Source organism: Episyrphus balteatus, chromosome 1 (assembly GCF_945859705.1).
Source record: "Episyrphus balteatus chromosome 1, idEpiBalt1.1, whole genome shotgun sequence".
Taxonomy (NCBI): domain Eukaryota; kingdom Metazoa; phylum Arthropoda; class Insecta; order Diptera; family Syrphidae; genus Episyrphus; species Episyrphus balteatus.
Window position 1 is genome coordinate 152541529 of NC_079134.1, and position 27226 is coordinate 152568754.

General features: G+C 31.3%; 1 protein-coding gene across 1 annotated transcript in view; it reads left to right on the plus strand.

The window, feature by feature from the left end:
* The first annotated feature begins 23868 nt into the window (after positions 1-23868).
* Positions 23869-27226, plus strand: part of LOC129913045 (uncharacterized) — a 131079-nt gene continuing 127721 nt past the window's right edge. Inside the window, exon 1 of the mRNA XM_055991418.1 lies at positions 23869-24039. Coding sequence (XP_055847393.1) covers positions 23974-24039 — 66 coding nt within the window. The 5' untranslated portion in view covers positions 23869-23973. The remainder of the gene's footprint in view (positions 24040-27226) is intronic.

Sequence of the window (27226 nt, forward strand, 5' to 3'; positions counted from 1 at the left end):
TTCGAGACCCACTTTTTTCGAATTCTCTATAATGCCATGTTTGATTGTTATCTCAACTTTTTTATTTGTACGCATGCATATCTTGCATAAAATTTAATGCTAACTAAGCTGACGGCAATTATATAGCTTATAATTATATGTAAATAATTTTTATCATAAAAATATTTTTTTTTTTATGTGGTCAATAAATAAATGAATACTCACCTCAAGTTTTTAAAAAACAATTAACCAGGATTATTCAACGGTTTTAAATGTCTTTGTTCATTATACATCTCATCAAGAAAGAAAAAAATAAACCAGTTTACTTGTTTGCAACCAAAACAATTTTGCGGGAAAAACAAAATACCTTTGTTAAAATAAAGTTTGAAAATATATTTTCGTAAAATCCCCAAAATTCAAAACAACAATGTCCTGAAAATATGTGTAAAACCATGCAAACTTACAAGTAAGGCATCAAGAATCTAATGCTTTTCAGTGCTAAGCCAACTCTGTTTAACTCCAGTTAACTCAAAAAGAATAGAGTTTTTCAGTAGAGAAAGAATTTATAAAAGTCATACGAACTTTTTTTTAACAATTAAATCGACACCTTTTTACTTGCGATATAGGTACTATATATCAAGTTATGCATTCGTACAAAAAAAAAAGTTGAGATAACATTTTTCCATGACATTACGATGGTAGACAATGCCAAAAAAGTGGGTTCCGGAAGTCCGTCTGTCTGTCTGTCTGTCTGTCTGTCTGTCTGTCTGTCTGTCTGTATAAGGATCTACAGCCTAAACGGATGGACCGATTAATGTCAAACTTGGTATGTAGAGTTATTTGGCGACTCTCCAGAGGGGTTTTTGGAATTAATTTTTTTCGACCAAAAATAACGGTACTTGTCATATACCGATTTTAGTAAAATTAAAATATCTCGAAAACGGCTCCAACGATTTTGTTTAAAAAATTCAAAAGTTAGTTTTAAGCTAAGGTCTATTTTCTAATGAAAAAATTTTTTTTTGAAAATCATTATTAACGGTACCTGCCATAGAACCATTTTTTTCAAATCCGATTATCTCCGAAACTGCTTATTCGATTTCAACGAAACTTTTTGTGAAGAAGCATTTATGTAATTTGAAAAATTGAAAAACCAAAAATAAAATTTCCAAAAAAATAATTTTTGGATTTTTAAAAAAATTTTGAAAATTTTTTTTGAAAAATCAAATTTTCGAAAACGGGATATTGAATTTTTTTGAAATTTTGTTTTTAGATGTTGATTAGTGATTTCTACAAAATGGCATACCAATTTTATTTTAAAACTTTTTTTCCAAAAAATTATTTATAAAAAATTAGTTTTTTAAAAAACGGCTTTAACGATTTTGAAAATTTTTTGTCCAAAAATGCACCTTAATATATCAATCAAAACTGCATACTTGTTTTGTAGGGCAATTTAATTTCAGATTTTATTTTATTTTTTTAAAAAACGAATTTTATTTTTTTTCCAAATTTCTATATAAAAAGTCTTAAAAATTTAAGCAACTTTAACTCTAAGAGCAAGTTTGTGCGACCCAGCCGTGCATTTTATTTTTACCTATTTTAGGTTTTCAATCAACTATTTTTTCTTGTTTTTACTTTTTATCGTTGCATATTATTCGCAATTCAGTAAAATTTTTAAATTTGTGCTTTTATTTTTCCTAATTTATGAATTATTGTTGACGTGAGCTATAAGGTATAATTTTTAGTGAATTTTATCGTACAAATAGCCGCCATGTTCAGAATGAAGACAATATAATTTGTTATTTTTTTTATTTTATGTAGGTATCAACTTTATACCTAATTCCGAATTTTGGTAGTACCGACTCAATGTTCGAGAATAACCAAATATTATTCCCGATATACATTAGTAAAAACTAACTTTTGTAATAAAATTCATTAAAATTCTTTTAAAATTTTAAAACACAAAATAAATTTTCATTGTGGAATATTTTAATTTTCTTACATTTTACTCAAAAAGAAAAAAAGGCATTGTTTCTTATATCACATTAAAAAAAAAATAAAACACCGTTGTTTAGTTTAGTGCTTTAAAGTATAAACTTCCGTCTCCCAATACCAGATGGTTACGCTACCTTGGGTTGATATTTTTTTTTTGTACAAACATTTCTAGTCTTTACCTATTATAAAGTTTTTCTGTAAACATAAACAAGAAGAAAAATCAATACAACCTGACAAAATCCCCGGAAAACACGAAAGTACACACAAATAATGGAGAAAAGGAAGAAAAACAAGAACAATAAAAAAAAAAAAAAAAAAAAACCTTCAAAGAAATACCAAAAACTCTTTCGCATATTTTCTTTTCATATTTTTGCACTTTCCCCCCCAAACTACTTATATTTTGGGGAGCACAGAGCTGAACAACATTTACGCCACTACTACGACAACGACTACCTTTTATCCATTGAATGCATTGTAATGCGAGTAGCGGGAGCAGTGTCCTTCCTTCCCTCCTTATACCGTGAATATAGCGAGTTGGGGAAGGGGATTTTGTCTGATAGTACACAAACACTCCAGCGACAAGACAGCTAGCGCTTTGAGGGGTAAATATTTTCTTCCACTTTATTGCGGTGAGATTTTCCTCGAAAGTGGATACTTTCTTTGGTTATAGAAGGTAATTGCCTCATTCCTTTGGTTGAAGATATGAAAATTGAGAAGGGGATTTGGGGGGGGGGGGGGTGGATAGCTGGTGCGAGTCTTTAGGTATTTTCTTTGAATATTGGTTGCTTTATTCAGGTATTCAGCAGTTGGGTATATGTAGATGAATGATCGGAATTGAGTGCTCTTAAAGCTTAAAACTGATGCATGAGTTATTAATTTGCAAACATTAAAACTTTTTGCCACAACTTGAATCTTGTGTTCAATTATTGCAAATTTTAGGATTGAAATAAGATCTTCATGAAACAAAAAAAAGAAAACAAACAAATTGGAGTTTTACTTTCAAAGCAACAAACTATGTAAATCTTTCTCGAAATAGTCTGGTTAAAAGGTTTGTTTGGTACACGCAATAACTTAAGTGAGTATATTTTATTCATGTTTCGAGAACGTAAGGCTATACGACAGCGATACCCATTATTTTCATGGATTAATGTTTATTTTGGAAAAAAAGTGCGTATACGCCACAGTGAATGACTTTCATTCTCAATTGAGAAAGGAATTATAATGAGTTTGAAATTTGTTTCTGTCATGTTTGAAACACAAATGTACTGCAATGCATTTTAAATGTAATGTTTTTCTATAAAATATAGAATTGTGAAAGGAAACAAAAATTATTTGTTTGGTTAAAATTATATTGAATATTGAATAATATTTTTACTGATTATTTTGAGTGATAAATTTTTTAAATTAACAAAGGAAATGCTATTCATACATAAATTTCAAATCTCGAATTTCCGAAAAAAACTTAAACAAAAAGTGAAAAAAAAATAGAGTTGTTGGTAATAATAATTCGACTCTTCGATAAGCTTTTTGTGTTGTATAAGATCTAGCAATAAGTCCACTTTTCCTCATCTTTTACCACGCTTTTTTTTTATTGTATACTATTTTTTTCTTGTTTTGACCTAACCTACACGCTTTAGCTTTTTGGCACATTACTCCTGACTCACTCTGTATACAATATATGGTTGAAATAAATAAAATGTGTGCCATTGTTTCAAAAATAAATTGTTTTATCCTTATTGAGTTTGAATGTAAATTATACCTACACAAAAAAGTAGGTTACATTCTTATAATAAATTGTGAAAAAGGCTTTAAAGTGTTAGTGGTATGTGAAGCTTCCTGAAGTTAAGAAAATTTTTGACATGTGGAACAATATTTCCTAAAATAAAACTTAAAATTAAAAAAATATATATATTAAAAAAACAGCAGCATTACTTACAACAACTTGTTACCTATACCATTTTTGGAAATCTTGAAACTAATTCTACTGTGATAAATATTCATAAATTATAAGGTTAATCAATAAATGGTTAAAAAAAATTAATTTTTAAACACAAAATTCATATTGAAATTTTTAATAGGGGTAGGTACTTCATGAAAAAGTTAACATTGAGAAAAATGTAAAAAAAATTTTTTTTTTTTCAAAAACTAATAAGCTCGCATTCTTTGTTTTGAACAGTTTTATTAGGTTAACAGATTTTATTCTAGGTATCATAAAAGTACATTTAGATAATTTTCTTATAATATTGATTTTGTGTAGAAATTGAAAAGGAAGTGTAAAAGCCGTGAAGATATTATGGGTATATTAATCTTCCTTTTTTTTCTCCTCTATTGTTCGACCTGATAAAAAAATAAAAATAAGCAAATTCATCTTTTCTCAGAAAAAAATATTTTTCTAATTGTTGAAGTGAAGAAGTCCAATATGTTGTAACTAAGTTGTTGTAACGACTTCAACATTTTATTCGAGTGTTTAGTAAATTTCAAAAAAAAAAATTGTGAAACAGAATTCTTTTTTGTAATACAAAATACAACAATAAATTACTCAACGTTAAGTTTTGAATATAATATTAAAAAACCATATGTTTAGTGAGATCAAGTTTATCTAGACAAGAATCAAGCATAAAAAGGTATACATTTTTTTATTTCATAAAAAAGTACGTATACGCCACAGTGACCCACTTTTATTTCTTCTCATTTGCATTAGATATCATTAATTTGAGGTGTTTTCCGTCATTAAATAAATACTAGCACCTCCATGCACGCCTTGCTTACCAAATTTTAATTAATTTCTCATTAGAAAGAAAATTCTTAGCCTTTCGGATTGATCCAATTGTTTGTTAAAGGGTTCGACCACTCTAAGAGCTGGAATAAAAGTGTGTTTTCCTAGTTTTGTTTTAGGTATGGAAAGAAAAGTGATATCAAAAAACTTCTTAAGCAAGTTATAAGGCAAGTAGGTATTTAACCTTCCGATAACAACACATTTTATAATTTAAAAAAATAATTTATTTAATCATAACACTTCTTGGAGTTCAACAAAAACAGGAAATAGACAATTCATAAAAAAAATTTTAATTGTCGAAAAAAACAATGAAACTAAAATCAAGTCTGGGCTCTGGGGTGGTATAGCACCCCTGTTGTCATCGGAAGCTTAAGTGCAATTACAAAAATGTTAATTAATAACTATTAAAAAAATTGTCTAGTGAAACCTTGTGTACGCGCTTTGTAGCAAAAAAAAAGCACGAAGGGTAACTTAGGCAGTTTTTAATATTTGCACTTGGTGGAGAATGTCACAAAACCCATCGACTTTATTAACATTTTTATCAAAAAACAAAACTGTTTAAAATGAAATCTACTATCGTAGATAGTATATACTCCTATTAATTTTTTTCGACAATTTGAAGTAGTTTCTTAACATGTTTCTTTTAAACTTTGGATCGAGTAAAGGTTTATGTTTTGTGAATTTTTAAAATTACTAAAGCTTCAAATTCTAGTTCTTATATGCATTTTTACATAAGTTATAAGGAATCTACAGAGAATCTGTCAAAACTTCCAGACCCTATAGGTACGGATATTTAAATATTTTGATAAATTTACTAGAACCCTAATAAGTAATTAAGTTTGGTAGGTACTTTTGAGTAAGAAATCGAATTGTTAGTTCAAATGCTTGCCAAATACAATTAATTTTTTATTTTTAAAATGATATCCGCATGTAGGGGAAGTGGGGGCAAGACCGTTTTGTACTATGTTGTATGAAAAAAAGTAAAACTGGCAACTCTTGCAATATAAAATAGGTACCTTTTGGTATGATTGATCACGTCCGGCAGTTTTAGCAAATTCAGTAAATTTTGTGATTTTTCATCAAATTGTTATTGTTCATGTGAAAAGTCAGTTGTAAAATTTTTAACTTTTTTCTTTTTTAATAATAGAAAGTTATTATTCAAAACTATTTTCTGCGAAAGAAAGAGTCCTAAAGATAAATTAAAAAAAAAAAAATAATCCAGAACATCAGATATGGTATGACTGGGGCAGTACCGCCCATGAGGGAAATTGGAAGCTCTGGTAGCTTTAAAAAAGTTAAAAAAAAGAGTGTGTGTACACATGTACACGCGACTGAAGTTATACTTCTCATTCAGTATATGTAAATGAATTTCATTTGATATTTTTAATTTCTATTATTAAATTAATTAATCCACACATCGTTTTTTTACATTTTTATCAAGTGAACAATAAATTAATTCTTTTATCCTCCTTGCGTCCATGTAGTTTTCAATTTATTCTGTGAAATTTACACATGTTGTGCGGTTCAGAACGTACGGTATACGCTTAACGAAACTAAATGAATTGAGCATAAAATGTGCGATATGGTTATTTTATGAGAATTGTGTGTGCTTCAGCACTAGTAGTAGCAATATGGAACTTGCAGAGTTGCTACAAAGCTCAAAAGTGAGCTGAGCTCAGCTCACAGCTCAGCTCAAATTTTGAGCTAGCTGACTTTTGAGCTATGTGCCATAGCTCAGCTCATTTGAGCTGAGCTGAAAGTCAGCTGAGCTGATGGTTGAGCTGAGCTGTTGGGTGAGCTAAAGTAAAGTGAGCTGAGCTGAGCTGTGATGGGTGAGAGGATACATTGATTTTTATTTGGAAAGTATAATGAAATATGAAGATATTTTAAACTTTTATAAAACACCATAGCTCAAGATGTTTGGTTCTAGTTATTAATGGAATTATTTTAACACATGGATATTTTTATAAATAAAACAGATAATTTTTCGTGATCTTTCTCTTGGTTTTTTTAACCCTAGAAAGATAATCATAATATACGTCTCAGAGACGTATGATTCTAAAAAAGATTTTTGGTCTTATGTTAACACTTTTTGTCATATTTATTTAACTCATTACTTAGATTATTTTAAAGAAGTGATATAATAAATGAAATCAATTTAACAAAAACCCAGAAATTTGAATTGAATTAGATAAAACAGTTCTTTACACGCCATACGTCTTACAGACGTAGATTATCTTTCTAGGGTTAATAGTAAATATATTGCTATTTTTTTAGTAAAATATTTCTTTTTTAATCATAAAAAAAAAAAGAGTGTGTGTACACATGTACACGCGACTGAAGTTATACTTCTCATTCAGTATATGTAAATGAATTTCATTTGATATTTTTAATTTCTATTATTAAATTAATTAATCCACACTTCGTTTTTTACATTTTTATCAAGTGAACAATAAATTAATTCTTTCATCCTCCTTGCGTCCATGTAGTTTTCAATTTAATCTGTGAAATTTACTCATGTTGTGCGGTTCAGAACGTACGGTATATGCTTAACGAAAGTAAACAAATTGCGCATAAAATATGCTATATGGTAATTTTATGAGGATTGTGTGTGCTTCAGCACTAATAGTAGCAATATGCAACTTGCAGGGTTGCTACAAAGCTCAAAAGTGAGCTGAGCTCAGCTCGCAGCTCAGCTCAAATTTTGAGCTAGCTCACTTTTGAGCTATGTACCATAGCTCAGCTCATTTGAGCTGAGCTGAAAGTGAGCTGAGCTGATGGTTGAGCTGAGCTGTTGGGTGAGCTAAGGTAAAGTGATCTTATAGCTGTGATGGGTTGGAAAGTGTGTGTTATTTGGAAAGTATAATGAAATATGAAGATATTTTAAACTTTTATGAAACACCATAGCTTAAGATGTTTGGTTCTAGTTATTAATGGAATTATTTTAACACATAGCTAGATATTTTTATAAATAAGACAGATAATTTTTCGTGATCTTTTCTCTTGGTGTTTTTGATAGTAAATATATTTCTATTTTTTTAGTAAAATATTTCTTTTTTTATCATAAAAAAAAATTCCGGTACAATCCGATTTTTCGACTTTTTTCAAAATTCCGAGAAAATCGGTTTTGAAAGTTGGGGTACATTTTTTTTTCTAAAAATCCCCAAATCTTTAAACGCTCCTGAAAGCTAAACCGCTTTAGAGCAATTTTTGGGAGTGATGCCAAATGATAGCTTGTGTCATGGGCCTACGCTTTGCACATTATCAGATTTTAAAAAAATCGCCTTCCATGTTAAACCACCACATCATGCCTTTTTTTCAGAATCGCGCCTATTTTTTTTTTACTTTTAAGTTCTCACGGTTTGAGAACGCGTGGACCTACAGGAATGGGAATTGTACCCAAATGTAGGTTAGAGTCCCCGCTATCTTTTGGCATCAAAAATTTTATTTTCATTTTCTTCAAAATTCCGCGATATAGGCGTTGGAAGTTGGGGGTGCGAAAAAACTTCTGGGAGCTGAACGCTTTGATCTAGAGACAGTGGAGTGGTGCCATATGAAAGCTCAGCTAGCCGATAGTGGTATAATCCGGTTTTTCGATTTTTTTCCAAATTCCGAGAAAATAGCGTTTGAAAGTTGGGGTAAAATTTTTTTTCGAAAAATCCCCGAATCTTTGAACGCTCCTGGAAGCTAAACCGCTTGAAATCAATTTTTGGGAGTGATGCCAAATGATAGCTTGTGTTATGGGCCTACGCTTTGCACATTGTCAGATTTTAAAAAAATCGCCTTCTATGTTAAACCGCCACATCATGCCTATTTTTTCAGAATCGTGCATATTTTTTTTTTACTTTTAAGTTCTCCCGGTTTGAGAACGCGTGGACCTACAGGGATGGGAATTCTACCCAAATGTAGGTTAGAGTCCCCGCTACCTTTTGGCATCAAAAAATCTTGTTTTCATTTTCTTCAAAATCCCGCGATATAGGCGTTGGAACGCTTTGATCTAGAGACAGGGGAGTGGTGCCATATGAAAGCTTATATTCTCAGCTAGCCGATAGTGGTATAATCCGGTTTTTCGATTTTTTTCAAAATTCCGAGAAAATCGCGTTTGAAAGTTGGGGTAAAATTATTTTTCGAAAAATCTCCGAATCTTTGAACGATCCTGGAAGCTAAACCGCTTGAGAGCAATTTTTGGGAGTGATGCCAAATGATAGCTTGTGTCATGGGCCTACGCTTTGCACACTGTCAGATTTTTTAAAAATCGCCTTCCATGTTAAACCGCCACATCATGCCTATTTTTTCAGAATCGTGCCTATTTTTTTTTTTACATTTAAGTACTCCCGGTTTGAGAACGCGTGGACCTACAGGAATGAGAGTTGTACCCAAATGTAGGTTAGAGTCCCCGCTACCTTTTGGCATCAAAAAAATTTTTTTCATTTTTTTTCAAAATTCCGAGATATAGGCGTTGGAAGTAGGGGCGCTCACTTTCAGCTCAGCTCAAATAAGCTAAGCTATGGTACCTAGCTCAAATTTGAGCTGAGCTGTGAGCTGAGATGAAATGTGAGCTTTTTGCAACCCTGGCAACTTGCCACATGGAAATTACCACATGCAACTTGCCACATGCAACTCTCCACATGTAATTTGCCACATGCAACTTGCCACACGCAACTTGCCACATACAACTTGCCACATGCAACTTGCCACATGCAACTTGCCACATGAAACATGTAACTTGCAACGTTTTGTGTGTTTTATGTTTGCCGTACTGCGGCGTACTGCATTTTTAAATGCTAAAGTACTGCCTACTCTAAAGGTGAAACGACAGCCCTGCTACCCAGGGTGATCGCGTCATAATCCCTTTGACATTCTTGTCAAAAAGTAAATTTTCATATACACCCTCCCATAAGAAGTATAACTTCAAAAATCAGGTACAATCCGGTTTTACGACTTTTTTCAAAATTCCGAGAAAATCGCGTTTGAAAGTTGGGGTAAATTTTTTTTTCGAAAAATCCCCGAATCTTTGAACGCTCCTGGAAGCTAAACCGCTTGAGAGCAATTTTTGGGAGTGGTGCCAAATGATAGCTTGTGTCATGGGCCTACGCTTTGCACATTGTCAGATTTTTAAAAAATCGCTTTGCATGTTAAACCGCCACATCATGCCTATTTTTTCAGAATCGGGCTTAACTTTTTTTTTACCTTAAAGTTCTCCTGGTTTGAGAACGCGTGTACCTACAGGGATGGAAGTTGTACCCAAATGTAGGTTAGAGTCCCCGCTACCTTTTGGCATCAAAAAAATTTTTTTCATTTTTTTCAAAATTCCGAGATATAGGCGTTGGAAGGCTTTGATCTAGAGACAGGGGTGTGGTTCCATATGAAAGCTTATATTCTCAGCTACCCGAAAGTGGTATAATCCGGTTTTTCGATTTTTTTCAAAATTCCGAGAAAATCGTGTTTGAAAGTTGGGGTAAATTTTTTTTTCGAAAAATCCCCGAATCTTTGAACGCTCCTGGAAGCTAAGCCGCTTGAGAGCAATTTTTTGGAGTGATGCCAAATGATAGCTTGTGTCATGGGCCTACGCTTTGCACATTGTCAGATTTTTAAAAAATCGCTTTGCATGTTAAACCGCCACATCATGCCTATTTTTTCAGAATCGGGCTTAACTTTTTTTTTACCTTAAAGTTCTCCTGGTTTGAGAACGCGTGTACCTACAGGGATGGAAGTTGTACCCAAATGTAGGTTAGAGTCCCCGCTACCTTTTGGCATCAAAAAAATTTTTTTCATTTTTTTCAAAATTCCGAGATATAGGCGTTGGAAGTTGGGGCGCTCACTTTCAGCTCAGCTCAAATGAGCTAAGCTATGGTACCTAGCTCAAATTTGAGCTGAGCTGTGAGCTGAGCTGAAATGTTAGCTTTTTGCAACCCTGGCAACTTGCCACACGCAACTTGCCACATACAACTTGCCACATGCAACTTGCCACATGCAACTTGCCACATACAACTTGCCACATGCAACTTGCCACATGAAACATGTAACTTGCAACGTGTTGTGTGTTTTATGTTTGCCGTACTGTGGCGTACTGCATTTTTAAATACTAAAGTACTGCGTACTCTAAAGGTGAAACGACAGCCCTGCTACCCAGGGTGATCGCGTCATAATCCCTTTGACATTCTTGTCAAAAAGTAAATTTTCATACCCACCCTCCCATAAGAAGTATAACTTCAAAAATTTTTTTGATGCCAAAAGGTAGCGGGGACTCTAACCTACATTTGGGTACAACTTCCATCCCTGTAGGTACACGCGTTCTCAAACCAGGAGAACTTTAAGGTAAAAAAAAAGTTAAGCCCGATTCTGAAAAAATAGGCATGATGTGGCGGTTTAACATGCAAAGCGATTTTTTAAAAATCTGACAATGTGCAAAGCGTAGGCCCATGACACAAGCTATCATTTGGCACCACTCCCAAAAATTGCTCTCAAGCGGTTTAGCTTCCAGGAGCGTTCAAAGATTCGGGGATTTTTCGAAAAAAAAATTTACCCCAACTTTCAAACGCGATTTTCTCGGAATTTTGAAAAAAGTCGTAAAACCGGATTGTACCTGATTTTTTTATGATTAAAAAAGAAATATTTTACTAAAAAAATAGCAATATATTTACTATTAACCCTAGAAAGATAATCTACGTCTGTAAGACGTATGGCGTGTAAAGAACTGTTTTATCTAATTCAATTCAAATTTCTGGGTTTTTGTTAAATTGATTTCATTTATTATATCACTTCTTTAAAATAATCTAAGTAATGAGTTAAATAAATATGACAAAAAGTGTTAACATAAGACCAAAAATCTTTTTTAGAATCATACGTCTCTGAGACGTATATTATGATTATCTTTCTAGGGTTAAAAAAACCAAGAGAAAGATCACGAAAAATTATCTGTTTTATTTATAAAAATATCCATGTGTTAAAATAATTCCATTAATAACTAGAACCAAACATCTTGAGCTATGGTGTTTTATAAAAGTTTAAAATATCTTCATATTTCATTATACTTTCCAAATAAAAATCAATGTATCCTCTCACCCATCACAGCTCAGCTCAGCTCACTTTACTTTAGCTCACCCAACAGCTCAGCTCAACCATCAGCTCAGCTGACTTTCAGCTCAGCTCAAATGAGCTGAGCTATGGCACATAGCTCAAAAGTCAGCTAGCTCAAAATTTGAGCTGAGCTGTGAGCTGAGCTCAGCTCACTTTTGAGCTTTGTAGCAACTCTGCAAGTTCCATATTGCTACTACTAGTGCTGAAGCACACACAATTCTCATAAAATAACCATATCGCACATTTTATGCTCAATTCATTTAGTTTCGTTAAGCGTATACCGTACGTTCTGAACCGCACAACATGTGTAAATTTCACAGAATAAATTGAAAACTACATGGACGCAAGGAGGATAAAAGAATTAATTTATTGTTCACTTGATAAAAATGTAAAAAAACGATGTGTGGATTAATTAATTTAATAATAGAAATTAAAAATATCAAATGAAATTCATTTACATATACTGAATGAGAAGTATAACTTCAGTCGCGTGTACATGTGTACACACACTCTTTTTTTTCATTTTTTTCAAAATTCCGAGATATAGGCGTTGGAAGTTGGGGCGCTCACTTTCAGCTCAGCTCACTTTCAGCTCAGCTCAAATGAGCTAAGCTATGGTACCTAGCTCAAATTTGAGCTGAGCTGTGAGCTGAGCTGAAATGTTAGCTTTTTGCAACCCTGGCAACTTGCCACACGCAACTTGCCACATACAACTTGCCACATGCAACTTGCCACATGCAACTTGCCACATACAACTTGCCACATGCAACTTGCCACATGAAACATGTAACTTGCAACGTGTTGTGTGTTTTATGTTTGCCGTACTGTGGCGTACTGCATTTTTAAATACTAAAGTACTGCGTACTCTAAAGGTGAAACGACAGCCCTGCTACCCAGGGTGATCGCGTCATAATCCCTTTGACATTCTTGTCAAAAAGTAAATTTTCATACCCACCCTCCCATAAGAAGTATAACTTCAAAAAGAAGGTCACCGTTAAATCTTCCAAAAAGCTAAGCGACAGGCACCAAATAAAACTGTAAGTGATGATTCTGAGGAAAAGGACTTTGGAGACTGTGTTTGTACCTTATACCTGCAACTGTTTTCTAGATCCAATCCAAAATATTTATGGAATAAGTGCAAAATGTGTACCAAATGGTATCATTAAGCTTGTGTTGGTGTGAGAACTTATGAAAATATAACATAATTGTTTTATTATTGCAAATAGACTGCGTATAAAACAAAAGATAGGGAGGTCTTAACCCCATTTGGGGCAAGACCGTTTTTTGATAGAAGTTTTTTAAAACTTATTATCTTTTGTTCAATATTTTGTATTTTTTTTTTTAATATTATGGGGGGAAATCCCTCTGGAATTTTTTATTTTTGCATTATTTTTTTTGCGTAATAAATTCATTTATCAGCCGAAGAAACTATTTTCAGTGGTCTTAGCCTTAAATGAAGCCTCAAAAGTCCCTAGATAGTTCCTAAACCTATGCGTTCCGAACCTTAGACAGTACGAAAACGAAAACTTTAAATGCATTTTTGTCTCTAATTTTTATTTTACATTTTTTTTTACTAAATTTAGGTTCATTCAATGCTTATAAATATATTATATTGGAAAAAAATTTCTTTTTTAATTATAAATAATTTTGTGGACTTGGGCATTGCACGGCGCAAATTGTAGACGCCAAACTTTAAAGAGCTGTAGAGCCGCCATTTTGTTTCTATTTTACTTGAAACAAAATTGTATCAATACTTAATAATGTCATATACTTTTCCAAATTTCAATGAATGCTTTCGGTTTTCCAAAAAAGAATATTGAAAAAGCTGTCTTCCAGAGGGATTTCCCCAATTAATGAGAGTTCCTGTAGTAAACAAATAATTTAATGAATAAAGACTTTATTTTAATTAAAAGTAGTTTTTTATTGGTTTTTAAGACAATCAAACACGAAAGGATAAGAGAGAAAAATGCAAAGACTTTTCGCTAAAGATATTTTAGATATACTGTATTAAACATTTTTTTTTTTTTCGAAATATTAGGTAAAAGTAAATTTTTCTTTTTTTTTCTATTTTCTTTTTTAATTTACCAAACAACATGGACGCGGGTCTGCCAGTTTTTTATTCGAACTGTACTACCTTTTGAGTAGCATAATACCTACCAGAAAATATATATATATTATTAAGTTTTTCTTTTGTATTAAAAATTTAATAAAAAAAAACATTGATCACTATGGCGTATACGTACTTTTTTTTACATTTATTTTTTAAATTAAAAAGCATGTATAAGTTAACAAATATCTTTGAAAAGAATGATCCCTGCGACATATTTGTACTAAAATTTCGTCTTAAAACACAAACAAGTTGCGGAAATCTGATAGATTCTTGTTTCTTCTGAAATATTTTTCGTACAAACTTATCTCCCTAGAAACCAAATTAATTAATATTTGTTTGCTTTAAAAAATAAAGTTTTGTCGGTACCTATTTAAGCTAGTGGCTACCTATCTACCATTCCATAGTTAGGTAACCTCCAATTCCCGCAATGAAATCCGCAGCTTAATTAGGTATGTAGGTAGTACCTACCTTCTTGTGTTTGCAATTCATTAAAAATATCTATACCCATCATCACAGGTAGGTTGGTACCTATCAAACTAAACCAACAAAACTCTAACCAAAAAAAAAAGGAAACGCTAAACAGATTTTAATGGGTAACACCAAAAAAAAAAACATAACGAAGGATAATAGAAGTGCATAGGTACCGAAGAAAAACGACAAAAAAAAATAAATATAAAATAAATCCCTGCAAAAAGCATTAAAAATAAACACAAAAATTCCCTCTTGACTATACAAGAGATATACCAAGACACTCAAGTGGGTTTCCCACTTGTAGTCGGGTATTTTTCAGATGTTCAGCGGGCTCCAATTCAAAATGCTGGCTTAAGCGTTGTTATTACCCCAAAACAAAATCACTTCGACCGCCCAATGAACGCCCAGCAGAGGTGTGGCCATAGCCGCCGCATTATCTTTCTCTCCGTCTCACACGCTCCATCTGAAAAAACCCTACACAAACAACTTGAACATGCAACAACAAAAAAAAAAACGAATAAAGAAAATCGAAATAATATCTAATTGATAATCGCTCACTTACACTCTCCTAAAAATGTTTTGCAGCGATAACAGGAAAAAAAAAGAGCAAAGCTCCAACACCACCATGCCGACTATACTGACGATAGAAAACGAAAGAGAGCCAAGTATATTATCTCCCGAAGGTTTGAAGAAAAATAAAATTAACCCAAATCAACATCGTGTCCATTTCTCACACCTCCATTGCACCCCCACCCACAAACCAAACCAAGGATAGCTGTGTATTTGTATCCCACTACACAAAATCCACTCAGATTGGCTAACGGGATTGGCGCGAATACGCGCGATCAAGGATTACCGACTATATACTTGTCTCATCCCCATTTTCCTTTTGAGAACTGCGGATATCTCCTCTCACCAAAATTTATTCAACAACTTCATTTCTGCTCCATCTCCATTTCAAGCAATATGTGCGAAAGAGACAAAAAATGACAATCCCGTTTTTCATGTCAAAAGAGAGAGAAGGAGAGAGAGAGAAAGCTAACGAGTATATAAGACATGAGATATATTCAGATATTGCCTGATTCGGCGGGGGGCTCGGCTAATCGCATGTAATGCGCGCGCATTATCCGGGCGGCACACTGCCTTATCTCCGCTCAGGTTTATGTATTTGCTGGTGTATATAAGGTAAAGCGGTGCTCCAATCGTGGGTGTTTGGTGGAGTGGGATGGTGCTTATTTGCTTAACATAGGGTTTTATCTCCCTCTAACCTGGATGGGTGTATAAGCGTGTTGTGTTGTATTTTGTATCTTATGGATAATGTATCTTTTTAAATCGAAAGCAACTGTGTAGGTGTAATAAAAAATGGAATATCTCCAACATATATTTTTATTTAAGAAACAAGTGTTACCTATTAAACAAAATATAAAAACACAGATGAGAAACGGATTGTTTGACAAAAAAAAACTCTCCTTGCCAGGCGATAGGTTTTTTTTTCGTTTATCTTTCTCTCTGTTTGTTTGTTTGCACGTGTGAATTGACATACAAATACAAATGTAATTAAGGGTTGATTGTAGTGGTTTTGTTTTGGTTCAATACACAGATAGTTTTACACACACTCAAAGATTTATGAGAGAATGAAAATAGTATTTAGTGTTTTTAGTACTCAAATTAATACCTGTTTTTGGGATTGAAAAAGTACTATATTTCTGAAATGTATCTGTAGAAGATAGATAGCGGAATAATTATTATACAATACCGGATAAGATGGAAGATGTGAGAAAAATGTAGCTTAATTATTTGCAGTTTTTTTTTTCTTTCATAATACAAAAATAAAATTTTTCCGAAGACTGTATAATGTATTTTATTATGATTTTTTTTTTATCAACATCGGTGGTTTATTTTTATTTTGTTTTTTTATTTATTGGAAGGTGGTGTCGCCATCTTTTTTTTTTTTCAATTTTTAAAAGTATTTTATTACTTTTAATTAAAATACCTACAAAATTTACTAGAAACATCAAAAGATAATAATAAATGTAGGTAACTTTGTAGAATACCAAAACATGACCAAAAAAGAATTTGCTAGGTACAAGTGATATAAAAAAAAATATTTCACACAACTTTAACCGGTGAAAAAGGATGAAAACTAATGTTGACACTGTAGCCTGTATAAGGCCTTCCCGAATATCAATAAAGGTTTGAACACTTCTGCAGTGTAGGTATTTCAAACACAGAGATACGTTATTTAAATGACTTGTAGTTCTGCTCGTTTTTAGTCACTTTTATTCAAAGAAAACTTATCTATCTTAATTTGATTATTGAGTTGATTGATTTTTTATATTGTTAAAAAAGAAATCTCTTCTTTCAAAGCAATTTGTCCCACCTATCACAAAAACATGTCCCATCGGTGATTTTTATATTAATTCCTTTTTTTATTCGAATTTATTATGTACTTAATCAGAGATTAATATAAAACTTTGAATAGATATGAAAGTTATTACCTACCTCAAAATCGCATCTTGTTTTGCCCGATATTCAAGTTGACTTTGTTTTCTTTGTCCAGTTTATATTTTACTGTTTGTTCAGTTATGTGCAGAATATTAAAAGGAAACAATGAATTTACCGAACGATGGAATACTGTCTTTACAAATCCTGGTAAAGTGATTTGCGTTAACATTTCGTTTGACAAAAAAATGGATATTCAATAGAATACATACATACAAATATTTTAGATCCCTCATGAATGTTATAAAATTTTGTGTAACAAATTTCAATTTCAAGATTATTTGAATGTATAGTTACAAGAAAGACGAAAAAAGATTTATACTATCTTACATAATAAACTTGCATTACATGAATTAAAGAGTTTTCTTTTTTTTTTGTGACCATAAGAAGTGTACCTAATCAAAATCAGAAAAATAGTTCGATTAGAAAGTTTCCCAATTTTCCAATCAGAATAACAACAATTTTTTTTTGGTACTGCCGTTGATTGAATTGAAATACCTACATATTATTATTATTTATTTTTTTTTTTTTTTGAATACAAAGATCTCTAATATATGCATTCAATACTTTCAATACAATATGATTTTTTACTTGCGATATAGGTACTATAGGGCAAGTTTAGGATTCGTAAAAAAAATCGAACTCGAGATAACAATTTTACATGACATTACGATGATGGAGAATGCCAAAAAAGTGGGTCCGGCAATTCTGTCTGTCTGTCTGTGTGTCTGTCTCTATCTGGAGCTGCAGCCTAAACGAGTGAAGTGATTTTCTTCAAACTTGGTAGTTAGCAGTTTTTGGTGATTCCCTAGAGGGAAAATTGAAATTTTTTTTTTATGACCAAAACTAACGGTACTTGCCATATACATAAGAGCCAACTTTTAAAATAAAAAAAATATTTTTTGTACCGTTATTAATGGTACCTGTCATAGAACGGTTTTTTTCGTTTCTGAATATCTCGTACAACATTAACCCGATTTAAATGAAAATTTTTATACAAACGTGTGTAAGTAAAGATAATATTAAAATTTTAGAAAATTTTCAAAAAACGCATTTTTGGATTTTTAAAAAATATTTCAAAATTTTTTTTTGAAAAATCAATTTTTTGAAAACGGATCAATGAAAAATTTTGAAATTTAGTTTTTATGTGTAAATTAATTATTTCATCAAAATGGCATACCAACTTTTTTTTTGAAAAATGTTAAAAAAATTTTATACATAAAAAATTATTTTTTTAAAAAACGGCTCCTACAATTTTCGAAAATTTTTTTCTACAAATACCTTTTTATACAAGAAATAAAATGGCATATTTGTTTTTTTTTTTAAGATAATTTAAAATGGAGTTTAATTAATTATAAAAACAGATTTAATTTTTTTATACTACTTATGAAATTTCTTCAAAATATCAAATTTTAAATTTCTTGAATAAAAAGCTTTAACATTATAGTTACTTTAAGCATAAGAGCAAGTACGTGCGACCCCAGTCGTGCAATTTATTCTTCTATACAAAAATTGCAGAACCAAAGTATTCTTAAAATGCCGTTGAATTGATCAAACAATAGTTCCTGATCCAAAGAAAATGCGGTTTAATTGGTAAATATTTCATTTTGGTCAGTGTGCTGCTAATTTTATCCAGGAGTGTATAATCTAGCTCAGTGTTTTTCAAACTTTTTTAATTCGCATACCCCTTGAGAGTAAAAATATTTAAGCGACCCCCTGACACTAATATTTCAATTATTTAAATAGCTATATAGAATATAGGTCAAAATCATTCAAGTGGAAAATTTGATGTCCAGGCATTTTTATAAATCAAAATAACACTTAATTAAAGTTTTTTTTTTGCATTTACCAATTAAAATAATAGGCACGCATCTAAGAATATATATAGTTCGGTTAGAAAAGTTTACATTTCTTTTTTATTGGATCTAATATACTCAAAAACACCGGTCCCGGACATGTCCATAACTCAAAAACTGATTTTCAAATGGCTTAAAAACACATTAAAGTAGCAGAAGTAATAATGGTATTGAAACCTGAAAAACCATCTCACGAAAAGAAATCGTACAGGCCCATTTCACTTCTTCCTGTAGTGTCGAAGGTCTTTAAGAGAATATTTCTTTAGCGTCTTCAGCCAATAATAGCAGAAAGAGGTCTCATACCTGAACACCAGTTCGGTTTTAGAAGCAAGCACTCGACGATTGATCAAGTGCATAGAATAACCGATGTCATTGAGAAAACTCTTCAAGAAAAGAAAATTTGTTCAGCGGTATTTTTAGATGTGTCTCAAGCTTTTGATAAAGTATGGCACGAGGGTCTCAAATTTAAATTATGACAAGTCCTACCTGAAGGACTCTTTACCATTCTTAGAGAATATCTAGAGAACAGAATTTTCGGCGTTAGACACGGAAATGATTACTCAGACTTTAGGGAAATAGTGGCTGGGGTACCACAAGGTAATGTCTTAGGTCCCATTCTGTACTTTCTATTCACACGCGATATACCTCAAACTGAAAACACAATTGTAGCAACTTTTGCTGACGATACCGCAATACTTGCAGTAGGCAAAACAATTAACGAATCGACAGGTAAATTGCAAAATGCTCTTAACAATGTCAATGAATGGACACAAACATGGAGAATAGCGCTTAACGAATTTAAGTCAGTCCACGTGGACTTTACATATAAGAAAATAAATAGACTACCTGTTTTTATTAATACTACTCAGGTCCCGTTTGCAAATGAGGCAAAATATCTCGGGATGACTCTCGACGCGAAATTAAAATGGAAACCGCATGTTAAAAATAAATGTGATCAGTTAAATATTAAATTAAGAGAAATGTACTGGTTGCTCGGACAACATTCTAGACTTAGTATGAAAACAAATTATTAGTTTACAAGCAAGTACTTAAGCCTGTCTGGACATATGGTATTCAACTCTGGGGTTGTACCCGCGATACAAATTTAATAGATTACAAACTTTTGAAAATAAGTTATTAAGATCATTTGTAAATGCGCCGTGGTATATAAGAAACGAAGATCTTCACAGGGATCTTGGAATCCCCACGGTTCGCGAAGAAATAAAAACATTTGCCCGAAAGCATAGAAAACGGTTAGTCGAACATACTAATAGAACAATACTAGAAATTCTCGACGAGACAAACTTAGTACGACGTTTGCGAAGGACTAAACCTTCCGATTTGTTACAGTGAAATTTTTCAATTTAATTCCTTAATTTCAAAATATCGGCATTGATTAATATAAATTTAAATGTTTATAGATTTTATTTGTTTAATTTCCTATAAAATACTTATTTTTTGATAACAAAATTTGAACCATTATTTTAATGATTTAATTTTTAAAAAATGTTATTTAGCTATTTCTAAAATATCATCAGTAGGAACTTTCACCGGAAAGTTACCTACAACACGTAACTTAACTTCGAGAAAGATAAATGATAGATAAGTTCCATTTGATCTTAGTTGCAATCGGGAGGAGGAGGTGGTTTTAGTGGTTAAGAGTCCCACATATCTATGACATATCTCAGAGAATCTTTTGAAGATTTAAACACGGACAAAAAAAAAAAAAAATTTCTTTTTTCAACACCACTTATACCCAATACTCTTTATAAATTTGTACATCTCTTACAAAAAAATTATATTGTGTAATTTTGTACAGATTAATAAAAGTTGTCCCCAGAAAAATGACGCATCGTACCAAAATTTTTTAAAGTGTCAATATTTTAATCATTTAACTATTGTGCCTCAAGCTGTTTTTAAAGTTGATATTACATAATAGATTTATTTTTAGGAATACATTTTTTAAATGTAGGTACATATGTTATAAGCTAGTTTTAGTTTCGTTTTTAAGAAGCGTACATCAATTAACCGTCATTCCGGGAACGCTTGTTTCGGGGTATATTTAGTATAAAATTAATTTTTTTTTTGTGATATTACAATAAAAAATCGAGGCCTCTACAATTTAATCTCAAAAATATTTTGTTTTACTTTGTGACATAAAAAATAAAAATTAATTAAGGTCAAAATGTCATTTCCGGGAACGTTCTTAGAATGTGAATTAATAATGTGGTCTTGCATTTCATATTTTTTGCATTTTTTTTTGGGTATTTTTAATCAATATCCTATCTAAGTTTGACTGTAGTAAACACTTTTATCAAAAAAGTTACCAAAAAAAAAAAAAAAAAACAAAAGACAAAATTACTTACATATGTCCTTAGTATTTCGGACGTGTAGAAAAGCATTTTTTTTTTTGTAGAAATTGGTCTCTGTACCAAGAAATAAAGTTATATTTGATTTATTTAAGACAAATTTTTTTAATATACCTAATGATACAGCATGCACATTGATAATATGATAATACTTCTACTAATTTTTGGGGTTTTGCGCTCAATTGAAAAATATAAATTTTTGTGAACCGACAAATTATAGGTAGCTAAAACTAACATTTGAGCATGAAATTTTAAACCAAAAACGAAGTTGATTTTTTAAGCATTCGGTCCCTAAAATTTCTCACCTTCATGATTTTGACCCTAAAATGGACGGATACCGAGTTATTTGATGAAAGAAATTAAAAGTAAGATACCTACCACCGTTCGCTTAGGTAATTTTATAGATAAGATGGTGATCTTTGACATTTAAGTTTTATGAAGTAACATTGTAGGTAAATTCATAATCTCTCTACTATTTCTTCCCAACATCTTGGTTTACATTTGATAGTTTTTTGATAGACGTTAAAAACAAACATAAAATAATTAGTTATACCTTTATATGTAAAAGTTTGAGTGAGATGGACATATTATCTGATCTGATACATATTTATACCCAACTCAAAATATTTTTAAATAATACAAACAGACAAATAACATAATATTTTGACTTAATCCAAATCCGGTTTATTTTGTACTTTTGTTTCTTTTCTTTTTTTAATTCAAAATCAAAAACTACCTATACCTACAAAAACTTGTTAACAAATCAATTTAAGCTTCAGGCGAAAAACTATCCATGAAGCTAATATGTTTTTTTCGTATTCCATTTGTCAAATTTATTCAATTCCATCTTTAATTAATTAACCACTTGATTAAGAACCATCAACTACAATTTAAAAAAAAAATATAAATAAGAAAAAAAAAAAAAAACAACACACACGCATTAAATTAACATCCCTTCTTCTTTTTTGATGCCACTCTCTGTCAGTAAAAGTGTGCACCTACCTCCTTCATAATAAATATATACGCCAACATAAAAAAAAAACCTCTACTCTATTATACGCGATATACAACCTACCTACCTACCTTCCTAATTATTATTCCAACTTGACAAGTCGGTAAACAAGATACAATTCGTATTCTCTTCCATTCACATTTAATGTCGTCGTCGTCAAAAAAAAAAATATATTCACCTCCTCCAGTCGGAAACTTGAAAATTAAAAAAAAAAAAAAAAAAAAAAACCTGCTGCTATTACCACTGCCACAGTGTAAGTGCATAAAATTCGGATATCATCAAACAGAGCGCGCATAAAAACATCCACCAGATACACGCGAATTATCTTCACCATTTATTGTTTACTTGTATATCTCAAAAACATACAAAAAAAAAAAAAGAAACAAAAATACCTAATAATAAAAACGGGGATGAAACTGCGCTCTTTTTTTACACACAAATCCTTGATAGTATTGGATAAAGAGGAGGGTACCTAATCCCCCAACAACGGCAACTCTATTCGAATAATTTCTTTCAATGTATTAGTGTGTATCTGAAACTCCGAACGTTTGTATACCGTTAACACTAGGGTGCAAAATACAGCTACTCACTTCTCAGTTGTGCGACAACTATCGGTGTGGCTAGACGTACACCGGTTTTTTTCGATTCAAAAAATTTCACTAAAAAGAAGTTCTATTACGTTTTTTTTCCACTCAAATTGTAATAAAATAAAAAAAAAAACGATAAAACTCACCCCCTTACTCACTCTCATATAAAAAAACAAATCTATGAGGGTTGTTTTGTCATAAAAAAAAGAATTTACCCTAAACCTCTCAGAGCCTACCTAAGTTACAACAATAACTGTGAATGGAATGAAAGTGAATTGTATTAGTGTTCCGAGATATTTTGGCGCGCGAGGATAATATACGATATTTGCCAAGTGACAGTTAGTAGGCGGCCATAGCTGCTGCACCTGTCAATCTATATAACCTAACCTATAACTGTCAAATAAGACACCTTCAAAAAATATTTTAAAAACCTACTTCAAAGATATCGACGACTTTATTTTTTTTATCGGTTAACACATTTTTTAATTTCTTTGACAAATCATCGATGTTATGTGTACTAAAAAGTTTTATCTAAAAAGTTCTGCCGTCATAGATAAGACGACGAAAAGTATCTAGATATCTAAAATATTGAGCTATGTCGGCATAAGACATACCTTCCACAATGTCAGCAGTTAGTCTAAAGATATAGCTGCACAAATAGCGTTAGATTCAGATTTAGACTCGGCTTTAGTTCCGCTTGTTTTTTACGGAATTCAACAAAAGTTGGTATATATTCTTTTACAATCCGCGGTTTTAAGTCGAAATTAGATACGCTAATCTGGGAGAAGACGTTATCGAAAGAAACTTTTTTTAAAAAGAGTTTGTTTGTTTTTTTTTTATGAGACCACAAAAAGGATGTCGGAGTTTGTGCAAAACGGGATTGTTGTTTCAGAGTAAATTTGTCACAGCTATAAGTTTTTACGGTTTTTATTGTTATTTTTTTTTTTTTTTGTCAAATTTGTTTCGGTTCGGATGAATTAGTGTTGGCAATTTTCGTTTGGATTTAATTAACCAGTTTTGCAAAAACTTTTACCTCAAATGAGGAATTTAAAATTGTGATCTATACGAAGAAGATTGTTGTAATTATATAATTAGTGATGCTGATTATTAGAGTTTAAAGTTTTTATTTTTTTTTTCTAAAAAAAAAAATCCATAAGAGTTACCAATTGAAAGGAAAAACTTGTAACTTGTGATAAGGGTTATAAGTTTTTTTAGTGGTTTAACTTTTTTATCTTGGGTATGGATTTTCAAAGCGCAATGGAAACATTTGCCGAGGCATGGGTGGCTGCAAATGCTGGGCAACAGGTGAGATATTTTTGTAACGGTTTTCATAGTTTCAAACAGATTAAGTTCCTTGAGACGAAAAAAACACATATTAAAGGAAGTTTGGAACAAAACAAACTTTGACTTGTTCAATCTGCTCTCAATCTCAAAAAAAATATATATCTTATTTTGAGAATGAATTGGGAACTTCCATTTAACAAAAAGTGAAGGGTAGTTATTAAGACCTCTTTTTGATTATAACCCTGTAGTGTAGACCCTAAATTTATGCATGGAGAACTATTTGTTATTGTGGATCCTTGAAATAAGATTCCAATAACATAAGGTCAACCAAGTGTTTAGATGGATTGAGACCCCAAAAAAGTATTAACAGGACAAATTTCCTAAACAATGTTTAGCTGATTTCATTCACCAATTTTTATTTTTTTTTTAACATTTTTTTTTTACTAATTGATTCTCATAGACTGAAAGAAATTAAGACCCCAAAAATATTTTTTCTGTCATAGAGTTTTTTTTATGAAAACAACTCAAAAATTGTTTGACTCCACTGAATTTGAAAAGTTCACTAGTTTCTTGTTAGAATCTGTTATAAATTTTTCCTTTGAGACCTCATCATGTATCAAAAGTTGTAGGCAGAAAAGGACAGCTTTTTGCTATTCATTGAGTTTTTTTCTGTGCTGAACTGTTCTAGTTTGCTTTTCATTGACAAATCTAGAACAGGATTTTCTGTTTTTGCTTTTGAGTCAGATCAGGTTAGAACAGATTGGTGAGAAGTGTCGAAAGCAAAGCTGTCATTTTTTGTTTTTGTTGTGATTAATTTGTGCGAATATTACTAAAAACAATTTTGAATTATATTTTCCGCAGTAAAAACCCAACAAAATAGATAAAACAAACGAGAACCGATAAGCAAAAAATTCATAAAATTTACAATTTGTTGTTGTTTTTTTTTTTATTTTAACAACTGACGTTTACATGACTGTTCTAACTTCCTCTGACGTTTCTCACGAAACTGCTGTCCTGTCCTGTTCTGATCTAGAAAAACCCTCGGTGAACACAACTAAAAAATACAAGTAAAATGCAAAAAAAATAAAGACGAATTTTTGATAAGGACGCATTTTATAAAAGTACCTTATTCAATCCTTCTAAACTGGTGTTCTTTTACAAAATGTTTGTTGTAAAGAGAAAACAAGGGTCCTAATTGAGAAGTGACTTTTCAAAAAGGGTTAATATCATTTTCCACTTTTTTGAAAATTAGTACCTATGCAATTCTGTTTTCTATATTCGAATGCTTAAATTAGTCATTCCAAGTTCTATTAGAACAGCAAATTAATCTATAAAATTGGGGTGTAATAACTAATGACGTATATGAAAAATCACAATAATTTAGCTTTAAGTTTTTTTTTTTTTTATGTTCTGAGAAAATTAAAAAGTGTTTTTATTCCCTTTTGAAAATTCACTCCTATATTGCATTTTATGGTTCAGCCCCCCTAACACGCCACAATCGCAACCGATGACCAATTTTAAAACTTTTCCCATATTGTCATTCGATTTATTCTAATTTTCAACAACAGAGTTCTTATACAAAAATGAAGTTGAATACAATAGGCAACTCTTATACCCGAACAAAGTGCCTAAATACAAAAATTGTTTTCTAGCTTGTTTGTTTTTGTTTCTAGCTTAAGACTTTTTTGTATGTTTGTTCAAATTTTAGTTTTCATAAATAACAAAAAATGCAAAAGAGCCCAAAAATTTCAGAGTTATTCAGGTTTTTTTTTAATAAAAAGGCACTTTTCTTTGAATCCCTAGTTTTCTAAAGTTAACAAAACTTCTTTAATTTGGTTTGTACCTTTTAAAAAGATTAAGAAACGACTAACATTTTTCACTTTTATTTTTTTTCCTTAAATCATATCTACTTAGTGCAAAAATGCGTTCCAAGTAATTTTCAAAGGGTTAGTTTTTTTTTAAACTGGACAAAATATGACAGTATAACTGCATTCAACTTTACGGTATTTAAATTAATTTTGGAAATACAGATTTCTTCAATTATTTCATACCGATCAAAAAGAATATATTAATTGCTTTTTGGCAAAAAGTTACATAAGACACGAAAAAGAAAAATGTCAAATATGAAAATTTCAAACTTATATTTTGATAGGTTTTCCGATTCGAAATGTAAAAAAATGATGCAAGGACCTTAGATTTAGGTTGAAGAAAACAATCAAGGTACCAAATCATGAAGGTAGAATATTTGAGTTGCACACATTTATTTATATATATCAAAACAACATTAAATTAAAGATTTTTCTCGTTTATCAATTATATAAACAGGAATGTTTAAGAAATGTATAAGTTTTGGTAAAAAAATTTGTGCCTATGTACATTAATTAATCTAATATACTCAAAAAAGCGTTCCTGGAACACTTCCAAAGCTCAAAAACTGATTTCCAAATGACTTAAAAACATATTAAAGTAAATTATAGTAAAGAAGAAATATGACTCATTGTACTAAAAATGTACTAAAGTGTCAACATTTTAATCATATAACGTGTAAAAGGTGCTGCTTGTAGTTTAAATGTTTAAATTATATAGATTTATCATAACACACCTATTTTTATTCACAAATATATTGATTGTATGTAAAAAGCTAATTTTAGTTTCATTAGTTGAGTACATCAATTAACCGTCATTCCGGGAACGCTTGTTTTGTGATATATTTGGATTAATATTTTTTTTTTTTGTGTGTGATATGATCAAAAATCGAACAGTATATTGTCGAAAATATTCCGTTTTACATATTGAGATAAAGACTGAAAACTGAAAGTTTTGACATATTCACAGTAACGATAATACCACGTTCATTTTCAAAGCATTATAAATCAGTGACAGTATCTGCCCAGTGGCGTATTGAGGGGGGGGGGCTCAAGCTCCCCCCCCCCCCAAGCCTTCAAGATCATATTTTTATTTAGCTGATTTCATCAAAATGTACATGATTAATTGAAACTTGTTCGTAAATCTTAGAGATTTAGATGCATCACAGATGCTCGAGCCCCCTCCAAATTCTGAAACGGCTGTTTGGGTTTGTTTGAGTAAGAGCCTTAGCTGACGATGAGGGTTGTACCTAATAATTTTTTTTTTTCAGATTTTAGTCCAATTCCGAATTCTTTAGATAATTTTCTGAGTATTTTGAAGCCCAATTACATACATTACCATT